The 16,191-nt window shown below is 39.5% G+C and overlaps 1 protein-coding gene across 1 annotated transcript; it reads right to left on the reverse strand.

Moving 5' to 3' along the window:
* Positions 1-7,133: 7,133 nt before the first annotated feature.
* hoxc11a (homeobox C11a) lies at positions 7,134-10,938 on the reverse strand. The gene is made up of 2 exons (XM_020635141.3): positions 9,692-10,938; positions 7,134-8,175 (listed from the first exon to the last, which is right to left on the reverse strand). The coding sequence occupies exons 1-2, from the start codon at positions 10,548-10,550 to the stop codon at positions 7,943-7,945; spliced, it is 1,092 nt and encodes a 363-aa protein (XP_020490797.1). The 5' UTR covers positions 10,551-10,938; the 3' UTR covers positions 7,134-7,942.
* Between the last annotated feature and the right edge of the window lie 5,253 nt (positions 10,939-16,191).

A 16,191-nucleotide genomic window follows, 5' to 3' on the forward strand; every position in this document is an offset into this window, starting at 1 on the left:
CGCCTGAGCCGTGGACGTGGAGCCACCGAGGAATTGTCATGAGATGTGCATTTATTGTCAGCCGTTTTAGTTTGTTTTTCACTGATTTGCTTTGTGGTTGCTACCGATAAAGGAAGGTAAGCAGTTCACATTTGTTTTTAGAATGGTACAAAAAGGTGAAGGTCCCTGTGAAGAATTGAACGTTGGAGTATACCTACCCGTAAAACTACAGAGTCAGCTTTCATTTTCTTGACTCTGTGAAGTAGTCTTAAAATGAAATGTCCGCTTTTTTTAAATCAGCCTGCTAAATTTGATTGAGAAAACTTCCTTTATTGGGTTTTACTCGCATTATTTCGAAGGTTTAGGATAGTTTTCATAGGCTTCATTTATATTTCAAATAATTCCTCGGCCTGATGTAGTTTGACCCTGAGATTATTGTTTTCTTCATGAGACTACTACTTCAACAGAACTTGACATGAATTCATTAAAATGCAATTTTACCAGGACAATAAGTTTACTCAGTTCATAGTTTGACTGTACATGAAACCGCACTTGGTCGTTTATCTCGGTTTTAATATGGAATTTGTTTTACGTTATTAATAGTCACCAGATAAGTGATAGTGGACGTCGGGCCTATGAGGATAAATATTATCGTGTGTTAAATAAAAACTAAATCCTGGTAGAAATACGTCAAACATGGGTTAGTGTTTCCTCTTTTTATTTCCTTTGACATTAAACATCTTCAAGCGTAATTCGCTGCGTATCCGCCGAGCTCCTGTAATAAAGGCTACAATTAATTATCATTGAATGATTATTCCTGTTTAGGTGTGCTTTCAGTTATTTAAATAGAGGACAATAATGCTTATCTTTTTCTGTGTTGTTAGTGTAATTGTCAGAATACGATTTGTAGGCCAGATGAGTTGTAGTGTGAATTAAGAATGGCTCTCCTCAGGATGAATACGTGTTTTTTACACGCATTTGTGCACTTTGTTTTAGGCTTTTTGGGACGAAAATGGTTGAGTAGCCCACATTATTCCTCTCCTTTCACATGTAGATTAAATAAATGTAAGACACTATAGGAAACGCTGCAGTGTTGTGGACGTTAGAATAGGGAATTTGAGAAAATGAGAATTGCGTTGAATAATTTTAACACACCTAAAATAAAGCCTTAAAAATTATTAGTTAGACTTCTTTTTCAAAATAGTTTATTCACAGTCTCCACATTGGAGAATACATTTTGTAGGCTAACTATTAAAATGTGATACTCTGATACTCAGTGAGGGATTGAGTTTTATTGTTTCATTTGTGTTTATAAAATGAAGTGAGTTTGTAGCGCACGTGACACATTTTCACTCTCGAGGTTGTGCTCAGTTAAACATTCCCCTCGTTTCTTTGGGATATTTGTTGTCATGTGTTGTGTTATGTGAAACCTTGTTTTGTCACAGCTGCAGACAGATCTTCGCTTTAGGACATTTCATCCAGTCCAAACCGACCGGCGAAAGAAGACTGCTGAAAGTTCACAAGCTAAAGCCGAGAACAAAATGGTTCCAAGGACAGACCACACGAGAACTAGTGCAAAACATAATGCAATACATTTACAAATGCTTTTAGATTTATATATTCTGCACTTTATTCGATATAATTTGTAGAGCTACGTGCCCAAATGTATGTCGCATCCGTTTTTTTATCATTGTTCTCAAACAGATAATAAATGGAGTTTGTTAGCCTAGCAACGTATCTCGAGTACACTTTTAAAAATTATGCAAATAATGATAGCATGAGTTTAGCCAATTTGAAATGTTCAATGAAAAAGCACAATGTGTGCATGTGTGCACGTGAGCCTGGCTGTCTGCCTCGGTCTGTCTGTGTTTGTTCAGTTCAGTATCATTCTCAAAGGCAAGGGCAGACTATTATTGTATGTCTTCAAATACCACTTTGATGAGACAGGAACGTTGGTTCACAGAGGTGTATTGAGCCTTCTGCTTGTAAGTGAAATAAATAGTTAAAAGAAAACAATAACCATGTGTCTTTGTGCTCATTTTCATTCCAAACATGTGACGCAAACATGGCCGATCATGTTAGCTGAGAATCTTGCCACTGCATTTTTTGTTGTTACTTTTATATTAATTGAGGTGAGGACACGCCATGGAAGGAGAACTTGTTCTTATGGTTGTTACAAATGGAGGCCTGAAAAAATACTAAAAAAACTTAAAAAAAAACTAAAACTAAATCAAAGTTAAACACTGGCATGCATCGGTAAGTTAAGACTTTACACGATGACTTGTGTTTCTCACACAAAACCGGAAAATGTTAGGGGGAAAAGTCATATTAATGGTTTTATTTTCACATCCATCTTTCTTTCATCCAAACACACATTCTGCCTCATTTAGGGGACACATTAATAACCAGACTGAATGTATAGCCTCCTAAGAACCTCACACCACTGACATACACACACACACACACACACACACACACACACACACACACACACACACACACACACACCGCTTTATTGCACATTCACACCTGGCCTGCAGGCTATCTCCAGCTCCGCCTAGCACCAAAAAAGTAATAAAAACAAATTATATGTGTACAACTTTTCAAGCAGCACTGAGCTCTAAATAATGCTAACATTTCACAGGAGAAGCTGAGAACATCACGATGCCTCAGAGCTGCTGATGTGACCTCATATACCTGGCGGAGCAGAAAATGTCTTTTATATAAAGTCAGAGGGCTGAAATGATTATTGGGAACAGAATACCTGTTGCGATGTCACACACCTGGCAGAGTAACACAGACCTGGCAGCAACATAGAGGGAGCAGTGTAATGGTGCAGGACAGCCCGTGTGGGAAAATGGGAATCATGAAACTACAGATATAACATGTAGTATATATATAGTTTGTGATAAAACACATTAAAAAAAATATTGTGCATATGAGCCTGTAACAATCACACGCGATAGTGTAGTGGGTGCAGTATTATGACCCAGTTGAAAAGTAAAAAAGTACTTTGGTGCTGAGACTAAAAGGTGGCCAATTATATATTACGTAATGAACCTGAATGGGCTTATTAGCGCTACATTTGTTTCTAATGAGTAATCAGAATGAAAATGCAAATTAAAGGTAATGAAAGGTTTCACCGAACATGCATACCTTTCTGATTCCATAACAAAATGTGAATCATGTCCCGGGTTATCCAAGTCGATTTCTCGGAACAAGAGCAAATGTTTTGTTGTTGTTGTTTTGTTTCTAGACATTCCTTCAAATTTCGGCGTTTTGGTCCTACAGGAGCAAATTCGTTTTTTAATACAACAATTCAAGCAACAACACATGAAGGTATTTTCACATGCAGAACATTATTTTTGAATACAGGCATGTGTGAAGAATTTCCATACACATTTAGTTGACCATGACCAAGACACACAGACACACACACACACACACACACACACACACACACACACACACACACACACACACACAGACACACACACACACACACACACACACACACACACACACACACGACTTGGACCAGTATTTTACAAAGGTCTTTACGCTTGTCTAAACTTTAGTCAGTACTTTCGCCACTAACTTGTGATCCGATTGATAGCAGTGGAGCAGGTTCGGGTGCTGAATGGTGCGACACAGCCGAGCTTGGTAGCTTTCCTCAGTGCACTAATCAGGAGCCACTGGGGCGACAAAACGAAACACTATACTGGCAGCCACTTTGAAATATCTTTCCAGTTAGATATGAGGAGTCTCTGCTTTGTGTCTCTCGTGCTGCTGCACACTCAGTGCAAGTGCAAATATCACAATCGTGTAAGTTCTTAATTAAAAACCAGAGAAGAAAACCGCCATCGAAGTACAGCAGCATTGCTTTATTACCATTCACGACCACAACAACAAAAAAACAAAAAAACACAGAAGCTGCCGTCTCTAGCTTTAAACCTGCTCGGATAAACTCAGGTTGGGGGCAACAATAAATAAATTTAAAAAAAGAAGTACAGAATGCGTAAGTGTAAATTCAATCGTTTTGAGATGTTTTTTTGGTTTGTTGTTGCAGCAATAGCAGGAGCTGGGTTTATAGCGTCGAACTGTTTTATGGCCCTATAGAACAGGAAAGGTGCTGAGATGTGAGCACTACACTGTAGTATAAAACCATTCAATAGCCTATAACCACTTGATTAGTATTTGCAGAGGGAAAAAAGAATACACCTACTTTTACTTCACATTTAATAACGCAATAACACTTTCAAAGTGATGATTAGATAACATCCGGATACAAATATTTGCAAAGGTGACAAAAATAGTATCGAAATCATCTCTGTTTAAATCCCTATTGTGTCTAGTCAGTTTTCAGTATACAAGACACAAAGTCTTTTTATAATTCTAATTTTGTATCTCTTTTTAAGCTGTCATTTTTTTGCATAGATTATTTTCCCAGTTAGTATAAGGACGCTATATATTTCTTTTTATTATTTTTTGTTTTTTGGTCTTTTCTTTCCAAGGGGACTAATTACAACTTTAATAATAAACCCACTCTCTTCTGGGGAGAAACGATATTTATAAAGGCTGTAACTAACACAGAAACCCCAAATAATCAAGCCTTAACGATGCTTGAATTTGCAATAGATAGAACTTAGATGTTGAAAAAACTCCTGTTTGTCAAGCTGAAGTAGGCTAAATAAAATTTCTCTCATATTTTTATGATAATGGGCTAGTACATGGTTCGCCTCTTCTGCATAAAAAACAAACACCGCCATTTTCTTTTTAACTACAACACCCAAGTGCAAAATCCGTACTTGCAGGAGCTGCATTCCAGCAGAGTTGACAGTCCTTCTGCCACACACAACTCATCACAGGCTGCCTCTGTAGGCCTACGTCTAATAATACCACTCTGATGTCATTGAGGCACCCATGTCAGGAAGCGTTTTCAGGATCCCGTATAGAGGAAACAACACAGCGTGGAGGCCCGGGGGACTCCTGGCCCCCGTGTGGTTGATAGACAACATTTGCAGGAGCCTCTGCAGCGCGCTCTGTTAGTGACGTTGTGCGTTGGGGAAACCAACAAATTATGCACGTCACCGTCCCAGGGCCAAGGTTGGTGGGTGTGGCGAGAGAGAGGTACCTCTATAGCCTTGATCTCCGCGAGTGTGCGTCGCCTTTTCATTGTCAGAACGGCCCCCATGCCCTTCCTGATATTACTATGACATATGCAGATTGGTTCTCAATTCAATTCGACAAAATACCTGCCAAGATGTTTAATGTATGCGCCACACACTGTGCGTCACGTGGACCCAAAGCAGAGTCCCGCCTTCCCCTCTTTTTCCTCTTCTTCTAATTAACTTCAAAACTAAACCTCTATACCTAACTCATCCAAGTGTTAAACTAGAAAGCATGCAAAGGCCTGTCTGAAAACGTCTTTGATCCCCGCACAGGAGTCCCGTCTGAAGACAGCATTCAAAGGATAGACTGACACTCCCACGCATGCACGCACGAAAAGTCTTGTTGCACTTACAGAACCACCCATAACGACACGCACACTGCGACAGCCACACACCGACATGTTGTTTTACTTCTTATGAGAATACAAATATAGGCCTACAGTTTATATCAACACGGTTTAAAACGCCTCATGCGTGAAAACGTATACATTTTACAAGGACAATAAAGTGTATTTACTGGGCGTGCTAAAGCTGGCCAAGTTACCTGCTGTATTTTAATGTGAGGGGTCAAAGTTGGTCTGTGTACACATTCCATTTTCTGTTCCCACTCACTCCCATTGGCCCGTTCCACCGCGGCACACATTTCCGGGCTAAAGAGGCTCCTTGATTCCACTTTATTGCAGCGGGTTAAAGGTGAAGGCCTTGACATTATTGAAGTTCAAAGACTACATTTAATTATAAATTGTAGTTAATGCACACGTGCAATCATCATGCATATGCTGGTTGCACGAGAACACAAGTGGGTGTTTACACACACACACACACACACACACACACACACACACACACACACACACACACGCACACACACGCACGCACACACACACGCACACACACGCACACACACACACACACACACACACACACACACACACACACACACACACACACACACACACGCACACACACAGACACACACACACGCATACACACACACACACACACACACACACACACAGAGAGAGAGAGAGAGAGAAAAAATGCCGTTTATTATTTCCTTTCCCCTAGTTAACTCTTGTTTAACTCATAACACGTGGCCCCAATTAGTCAACAAGTATTTATTAATACGTGACGAGTTGAAAGAGGTGGTTGTTCGTGCAAAGACAAATAGTCTTATTTGATTTGCAACACATTGAGAATTACAGGGTATTTTAAAGGCCAAATCAGGCGGAAAATAATATATTAAAATACAACAGAAATGACGATAAATCTCCACTATGGGAGGTCTCTGGTTGTTTTCCCAATTGCACCCTATAGCAGAGTGGACATGACGCTTGTGTGCAGAGGGGGTTGGGGTTGACTTTGCACACTGCCCAGTCCGAGTTCATGTCGAAACCTCTTGCCCCCCACACCCCCAACCCTTCGGACATCCAGTTTTGCTTGTTTACTATTTACTGCGGAAGTGAACGGCATTCCCCCCGAACAGACGGTGCAATTAAGAGAAAAAAATAGCCATTTAGTGCCTCTGTCTTTATGGCAGTGTCTAGACTACTAAGAGTGGCGATTCCATTTAGTGGGCACTAAAAGAGGTTATCATTGCACACTCTTTCTCTACATTTCTAAGATGTGGCCTCTATCTTGGTTTAGCACGCTTGCTTACATTTAAACATGATCTTTTGCTGTGGTGTAACTGAAGGATAGGCAACAATTCGACAAGTGTAGGCCCGCAGACTCTGGTCATCCAACTCGACCGCAGAAAATGTGTGTATCCACACGAAGTGACTCTTAACACAAGTTGGAAATGTGCTCATGTTTTTTTAGCAATCTGTATCATCAGTTTGAGCTAAAAAATAATAATTTAAAAAACATTTAGAAACAGAATTTGAAAAAAATAAAAAGGCGCACGAGAAAATAAAAAAATTGCGACACAACATTATCAGTAATGATCATTGAGATCACGGTAGCACAAAAAGCACAAAGTCGTTATGTTTTGCCTATATGGTTCTGTTTATTTAATATGTATTATATTAATGATACACAGGCCAACAATCTGTTCCTCCTCTCTGGAACCCAAAGCACCAATGTTTGAGCAAATAATTTAACGAGTGTTGGCATTAAAGCTGTTAAACGTTGAATGGTGTACTGAAAAATAGCAGCAGGGAGAAAGAGGGAAAGGAAATTCAACAAACGCCTATTTACAGTCACGAATGCACATTGCATAGGCTACTCTGTACAGGGGGGGGGATATACTTTCACAGATTGGACGTCACAGTTCTCGATGGCGAAAAGAAAAATGCAGCCTGGAGATTTGCTATAACTTGTTTAAACTCTGGTCGAGAAACAATAAGATAATGATATACTATATACAAAGACCAGAGGGAAGGGAAGAGCTCAAAGTTGTCTGCGCAATACGGATTCAAATTTTCAGATACATTTGATATTTTAACAACAAATATGCTTATATGAACAATAGAATAAACACGATGGAGAATGGTGATAAATAGAGATATTCAAGAAATATTCAAGAACAGCATTAAGTATAAATGATTATTCTATGGAGGCCTTTATTTCTGGGGACCAGCAATAGAAATTCACCGCCGCCCGAGGGGCAATAAGAAAATGGCGACTTTATCCCATGCAGGCCTATGACTCCCACTGTCCGCTTTAACATTGCACTGTTGGTGATGTGGGCTCCTTTAAAAAAATGGTTATGCCCACGATTACAATTCAATGAGACATGAGAAGGCCTTAATGTCACTGACCAACACTGTGACACTTTTTCTGCTCCATGCTCACAACAGGGGGTTTCCAGAAAAGTACTGCAGGCGATCTCTGCTCAGCTTCTTCTCTTTCATTCTTCTATTTTGGAACCAGATTTTAACCTGGCGGTCGGTGAGGTTTAACATTCGGGAGAGCTGCAGCCTTTTCTCTTTGTTGATGTAAACGTTAAAGAAGAATTCCCGCTCCAGCTCTCGGATCTGAAACTTGGAATATGGACACCGCTTCTTCCTTGTACGAGGAGTGCCTGAAGGAGAAAAAAAACAAAAACAAAAAAACAGAACAATTTCAAAATAAAGGAGAAATAGCAGCAAGGTCACATGATTTAAAAATAATAATAATAATTTGAAAGAAATAAAATAGAAGAAAAATATTGATTTTCACTGAGACATGCTCCATAAGCATTTCGTTTCAGAAGCATTAGTAATGATAACATTTCAGACAACAGTCATCAGGCTATCAGATAAACCGACCATAAGGAGTGTTAAATATCCGAATCGCTTGGATGGAAATAATATCATCTTACAGCCTCTAAGTACGTGTTTATCTGTTATAAATATACAACAACTAAAGCATTTCAGCGCATTATGTGCGCCACATTCCTCTGGAGCTAAACTAACTATTTACACAATATTCTGGCACTAAGTAGAAATACGTTGACCATGTTTGAAAGAATGACCTCTTGCAGTCCTCTGTGGCCCTTTACCTTTTTTTTTTATCAAACATGTGATTTTTTTTTTTTTCTTCTTTTATTATTGTTGGGTTTTCTGTATGGGGAGAGATGCAAGCTGCAGCCTCAGTTAGCTTGTATGTGCAGCCTGCCTGGGCTAATTCAATGAGCATGAGGCTTAGCATCCATAAAGGAAATATGAGCAGCAATAACAGCCATTTTGGCGTTTAATAAGAACTATTACACTCCCTAGGAATCAGTAAAGATAGCAATTTATTAGTAAGTTACATTAGTTTCCAATCACGCAAATCATTTATAGAGAGGAAGGATGCTAAATGAAAGCTAAATGGATTTAGGCTTTGCCTTTTTTTCTGCGGCTAATAATGAAATAGCATAATTTGTAGTCCTCTGCCTGCTGCTAAGATATAAAGGGAAAACACTCGATTTAACACTGATTAATTTAATGTCTGTAAATGAGAGATAGATAGATAGATAGATAGATAGATAGATAGATAGATAGATAGATAGATAGGCAGATAGATAGATAGATAGATAGATAGATAGATAGATAGATAGATAGATAGATAGATAGATAGATAGACAGATAGATAGATAGATAGATAGATAGATAGATAGATAGATAGACAGACGGATAGATAGATAGGATAAGATAAAACCGTAAATACTGTAATACACAGGGCAGCAAGTTTTTCGAGGAAACCCAGTACTAAAAAGAAAATTCACAAGATGCCAAAAGCAATGTTCTGCCCAATTGGTTTTTACTCTCGACAGCCCAACGAGAAAATCCCTTAAAATGCCCAACGCAAGTTCATGATCAAAGTTAACATTTGTCACAATAGCTCTCTCTTAAAAATTTCACAGACTCTCACCATACAGGCGTCTGTGTATAACATCCCCCCTTTTTTTTTCAAAGCGCTTTCCCATCGTAAAAATTCTTCTCGTTGCAAGAAAGAGCTTTGTAGGGTTATAATAAAATCCTTTGAATGCTTATAAAACTCCACATAAAATCTGACCGACAAAACACCGGGCTAGTCCCCTTAACCTTCCCCATTTTACTGCTCGGTATACCTACTCGAGTGGCTGCTCTTGCTGGCGGTGCCGTCCTTGGTTGTTGCGGAGGAAGAAGTACACGAGCCCGAATTTGTATGTTCCTCCTCATCCTCTGGGTCTTTTTCCTGCTCAGGAGCCCCGGGTACCGAGGCTGTAGTCTGCTGCTGCTGCTGGGAGTCGCTTTCCAGCTTTCCCCCCTCGCCCTTTTGTAAACAATTGTCTGACTGATTGTCCGTGCTGCTGCAGTATGCCGTCTCGAAAAAGCGATCGAAACCTTGCGGGAGGACGTTGTTTTTCCCCACGCCGGAGTAAAAACCTGTGGAGGGGTGATTGGAGCCCGGGTGGGTGTGATGGTGATGGTGGTGGCTGTACACACTCTCGTTCTTCATGAGCATTTCTGTCATGGTGGATGGTGGAAGACAGTCTCTATGCACCAGATCCTCTCCCGAGTAGCACGATGCATAATTGCTTCTGTGGTGCCATTTACTGGCAGGGTCCAAGCCGTAGGAAACTTCCCGTACCGGCGGTACTTGAGACAGATTTGTGGAATAAGGGTAGCTGATTTGCCGGGACGGGGCCTGTGGAAGGAACGAGGAGACGGCAGAAAACTCGGGGACGTAGTAAGTGCAGCTGGGGAGGTAGATGTTGGACGCGCAGCCCGTCCTGTCCCCAAACTCGGATGTCCGGTCTTTGCGCGTCTGGGAGCAGAAGTTGCCCAGATTCACCGAGTTAAACATCTTTCTCTCTCTCTCGTACTCCGCACTATAGATAGATGTTTTGGATACGAGCTGCAGCAGAAGGGAAAAATTTGGGAAGGCGAGATGACGCGCAATCCGTCTAAGTCGCCCCGCAGACACGTGATCGAAAGTAGATATTGTCATATATCAATTTGGAAGAGTTGGATGTGTAGGAGTGGTTGGCTTTAGGTAAGATCTCAGCGGTTCAAACGAATAATTGTCCAAACACCACAGGCGCACTGAGAAAACCAGTAACAGATTCATGTTTGCTGCCTTATGACAATTAAAGAGATATGTGTGTGTTTATGTGCATGGGCTGCTGCTAGGCTAGCTGAGCTGCTCCAGCTCCTTAAACAGGCACAGCACTAGAACTGCATAGTGCACTCACTCACATGAACTTACTACTATTATGGAGATTTAGGGCAAATATATTGTTATTATGATTATTATTAGTGTTATTCTTTCTAAGACTATCCCTATACAGCCAACTGTAATATTAACATTTAACCACAAAATAAGGTATTACCATCATAGTCACCTACACACAGACTCAAATCTGCATTAAGAGACCACTCTTAGTCACTAATAGCTGTAAATGAAGCCCAGATAAAATATAAAACACTTCCAAAGCTGTTCCATGAGCTAACACCTCGTTTCACAATTTAAAAAAAAAAGTGAACAAATCACGGTGACAAATCTGTGAGTCGCCTCAGGACATTTTTACATAGTGATCCGTGAATATGCAGTAGATCATTTGATAATGATTACAGTATTTGTTATCATGCCTTTAATTTTCTTTAATAGAGGAAGAGTGAGTCTCTTGCACACGGGACTGTTTAGGAGTGGATGAGCCCGGCACTCCTGATTGATATTATGCAACATGTTTTTTTTCTCTTTAAACAAATGTTTTTAAAGAATAACCTTGCTGTGCCAGGCCAGTATGCACGACTATAATAATGTAGTAAATGAATTTGAAGAAGCCGTTAAAAAAAAAAGAAGCAAAATATACAAAGGATGCATGCTGTTTTGCACGCTAAAGTAATCCGCTCGCTCCCATTATTCCCTTTGACTTTGGATCATGACAGAGTCCATGGAGGACAAACTGCACAATTCAAGTTCCTGGAGTTCCTGCAGGATGACTACCAGAGAAGCCCTGGGACCTTCATCCCCAGAGAGAAAATGTGCCATGGAAACACAAACACTAAAAACGTAATTACTGCTCTGAAAAAAAGAAAAGCTGGAATCAGTATTATTCAGCGTTGGAGAGATAACTGACAGCACCGCATTGTGTGAGCTTCTTATTATTAAATACCCAGAGTGATAAGAGGGGATAGAATGGCTCCTTAGGCTCACTATAGTTGATCAAACTAAATGGTTTGGTTGCAGCTTTTGACTAAGAGCTTAAAGCAGAGCAACAATTAATGTTTTTGTTAACGGCTGCTTACAAGTCATTCAGACTGAGCTTATTGACCAGGCAGTGTGAATGTATCCAACGTTTCCCTCTAAAATGAAATAAGTCCCAGCTGATATGTCAAGCTGCTGTGATCATTTTATCTTCTAGAGAAATGTCGACATTAAAGTGTGTCTGTTAAAAACAGAGGCATTCCCTCCGGAGTTTTCTTTTTCTGAATAAAATGTATTAAATGAATGGTTTGAAGAAAAGATGCGCCTGCGTGTTCTTTCCTGCGTCATTGTAAACTTTTAATTGTCCTGTTGAGGGCCATCTTGGATTCTTTATAGACTAACTGTTACTTTCACAAGGTGAAATTAATATGATGGTCAATTGTTTATGATTATAGGCTACTTCCTAAATGTTGCAAAGGACTCTTGAATTATTGTCCAATATTCCAATAACACTATAATTCTATTACGATCACACATGGGACACCTGCGAAGCTCAAAAATAATTGAAAACAAAGTTAGTGTCTTTGGTGATTTTAAACAGCAAGGACAAGAAAAAGCAACACCATCAGAGCTCAGCTTTGGACATTTGAGTCCATTGCAGGAGTGTTTGTAAAAAAAAATGGCATTGGCATTAGTTTGTTTACTACCCCAACAGACAAAAGGTTGTCTCACATGATGCATCCTGCATCCAAGTACAAAGAAAGCAGACAGCTGTCCAGACACAGCACTTGAATTTGACCACTAAAATCCTCTCTACGTCCACCATAAAACTCCGAATGGCTGTAGTAACGCTAAATCCCTTTGTTCTATAGAAAACCGTAAAGGTTGCGAATGAGAGGAATTTGGATTTCAGCAACTGGATAATTGGAAACTTACAAAAAAAGAACAAAAAACACAGATGCATTCAATTGTAAACGACAAACAATGTAACACATTTTCTTCAACTTGGTTTTGGTGTCTACCTAAAAAATGCAGCAAGTTAGGCCAGAAAAGAAAACAAGAACTACTTTTTAGCGTGTTTCTTGTGCTAAATGTTAATATAAATTAATCCCAATAAATGTAAATTTGACAAGCAGAACGCAAAAACAAAAATATAAAAGTTGATTTATGCGCCGTGAAGAAAGGCTTCTGGGGTGACATTTGGAACAGGAACAACGGCAGCTTTGGAAATATTTGTGTAAACATGCTGGCCTGTGGCCTGAACGGACACATGCTCGACACATGCTGCACAGCTAGTGTTGTACAGTTCCATAACAATAATAATAATAATTCGCACATCAAAATGTCACAGTCTGCTTTAACAATGTAAAATATATAGTGCACTGTAAATTTAAAAAGTTCATATAACGCCTGACTCAGATTTGAATTTCAATATTTTAAAAACCGAAAAGCCGCAATATTACTTAGCCTTTAATAAATGTTCTGAATTATCGCTTTTAAAATTGGTTCCTATGTCAACAACCCTCTGATTATAGTAGCACATCTGCGGAATTTAAAAAAATCATTTGGCAATAAGTTAAAACCACAAACTTTTCTTTCAGCAGGCAATAACAGAACAGTAGACAGTCCAAAACAATATTGTCGGATCATTTCCTCATCATAATCATTTCACTGATGCGTATTAGCGCGGTATAAATAAGTAATGTGAGGGTATGAATAAGTGATGCACTAATAAAATTCAAAAGTTAGGGCTGCTGATCAAGTGAAGAATGCGAAAGAGGAGTTTAAAAGACTACACAGCACACAAGAGGAATTAAGGTGTTTAAACGAATGGGAAACAACCCTCCTGGCTGCGTTTTAGTCGCAGTATTTGTCATAACGTGGCAAAATATGAGCATCTAGCGTTCATCACTTGGTAATATCCACCTTCAGATGGTTTGAACACTGGCTTTTCTCGCCTTGGTGCGCCCTGTCCATCAGTCAAAGAAAAAGGTTTCACATGTGTTTATTTCGTTGCATGGACGACTCTCAGCAGCTGATATTCTGCTAGCAGTAGGACCCAGCAAAGTTTGATTTGGTTGCACCAAACGAGCAGCCAGGAATATGCAGAGTTTGCACGCAAAGGGGTCTGTAACCAACTTATCAATCTTCTTCTATTCTGTCTTCAAAGGACTTCTGCACGACGAACAGAGTCGGAAAGTGTATCTCAAATATTTTCAGTAGCCATTTTTTTTTCAGCTGCGTGCGCACAAAGAGAGGGTTTTGTAAACATTGACCATTCTTCGCTTAAATATCACCGTTGGAGCAAACTTTACGACTGTGTCTGTGGAATTTAAGTTATGTATTGCAACCTAGCGCCATAATTACAATGGTTAACCTAGGTGTCACCCTCTTGTTACTCTCAACTCTCAGTTCAAAAAGGACGTTCCTAAATATTGCAGCGTGTTTGGCACTGCGTCGATAAATCCTATTCCAACACTAACCATACATACACACACAAGAACACACACAAGAACACACACACACACACACACACACACACACACACACACACACACACACACACACACACAACATAAGCACAATGGGCGCAGTTCACTGAGACACTGCTGCACAGTTAGCTGAAGTCAAGGCAAAATGTGGGAAGCCTGTGTAATCATATTACTGTCCCCTCATGGCCTAGATAAGTTTAATTGGATGTAAGTCGGGCAGTTAAACTTGGTTGTATGAGCTGCGAACAGTTTCAAGCAGCACTAAAGAGCCTTGTTTTTTTACTGAGGTCTCAGTGAATGCACCATGCGTGAAGCGTTTGTGGTGGCAACAATAGCTTACAAGATAAGGACGTGTGTTGCTGTTACATTTAGAGCAATCTCCAGAGTGTATTTCTCTTTCAACCACTAGGACATAAAGCTTTCACAACAATGTGTTAAACTTTTTTTATTAGAAGTATTAAATGATTTTCACATCTCACGAAATCCTCCTATAGTGACAGCTGGCTCCATGTCCTATGACCTGGAAATACCTGCAAGTTCTTTTTTTTCTTTTTTTCTTTTTTTTACAGAAAACAGTAAACAATGAATTAGTGTATCTATGTTTAAACAAAATCTAGATTATATCAAAGTGAGCTAGTGTTTAATAATTTGCTAGAGGGCCTCTGAACTTCATGGTTAATACTATTATACAAAGAGCATTTTATGTGCAGAAATTACTTGAGGCTATGCCCTGTCACATGCCGATATATTTAACGATATGCTCAGGCACGGCCTGTATTAGTTCACTATTATCTGCTAAATTAATCAGATATATCTGTAACAACATTTAAAAACCAACAGAAATCATGTAACCATTGTTTAAAAGCAACATTATGTTGATTAAATATCCCAAATAACCAGCACAATATTACGCACGAAATGCGAACTATTAAGCATTGGATTGTTCTTGATATGGTAAAATTACAGATGACTATCTTAATGTGTTAAAAGTGACAAAATTATAACATTTGGTTAGATTTCAACCAAGCATGCCGATTTGCAGAAAATCGATATTGATATTTGTCAGAAGTTTTACGCACGTGTTTAACTTGGTGGTATTTTTTCTCATTGTGTGGTAAGAGATCAAAGTATTAGGTCGTTTGTATGCAGGAAGAAAATGAGGTGAAGTGTGGATTCATGGTTAAGTAAAAAGAATTACATGGAAACATATTTGTCATTGTTTGTTCTATTTGGGCCAACCCAGGCAGTGTTATTATTTAAAACCAATTTAAAGGAAGCGCGCACTTGGTTGTTCTCCTCAAAGCGGGGTAAAAAAGCATTATTTTTGTTTGCGCTAGCCCTGCACAGTAGTGCTTTAGTGTATGGACCCAAAATAGAAACTCTGAGCTTTGCGCTTTAGACTCGGATATCATTGAAATGCCTGCCCAAACACTTTGCTCTGATGTTTGCCTTGCCGTCTGAGCTGCAGATTTTCCAAGCTTTTCCACAGCGCCAGAACCTTTACACACACTGGACATAACTATGTTGACGTTCATGTTGGGATGAAATGTTGGGCTCCACTGCCTATTCACTGAACCGATAGCAAAGAAAACTTGAGTAGATGACCAAAAGAAATTACACATTGTAATAAACTGACAGAGCTTTAAGAGCCACCGCAGCTCTGTGCTGCATACTTGACCTTCAGTGAGTGATTAGGGCCCAAGCGCCGCCTGCAAAGGTTAGTCCACATCCCAAATACTCGAAATTATGAAGGAATGTGTAATATGTAAAACTCGAGAGAGAGAGAGAGAGAGAGAGAGAGAGAGAGAGAGAGAGAGAGAGAGAGAGAGAGAGAGAGAATTAGCAATTTATTTAGAAAATTAAATATACGACGGGAAAACGTCGATAGAAATACGGGGTACATTTTATTTAGTAAAATATGACCCAAGGCGCTGACAAACATCTTATTT

The sequence above is a fragment of the Labrus bergylta genome, chromosome 12, assembly GCF_963930695.1.
Source record: "Labrus bergylta chromosome 12, fLabBer1.1, whole genome shotgun sequence".
Lineage (NCBI taxonomy): Eukaryota > Metazoa > Chordata > Actinopteri > Labriformes > Labridae > Labrus > Labrus bergylta.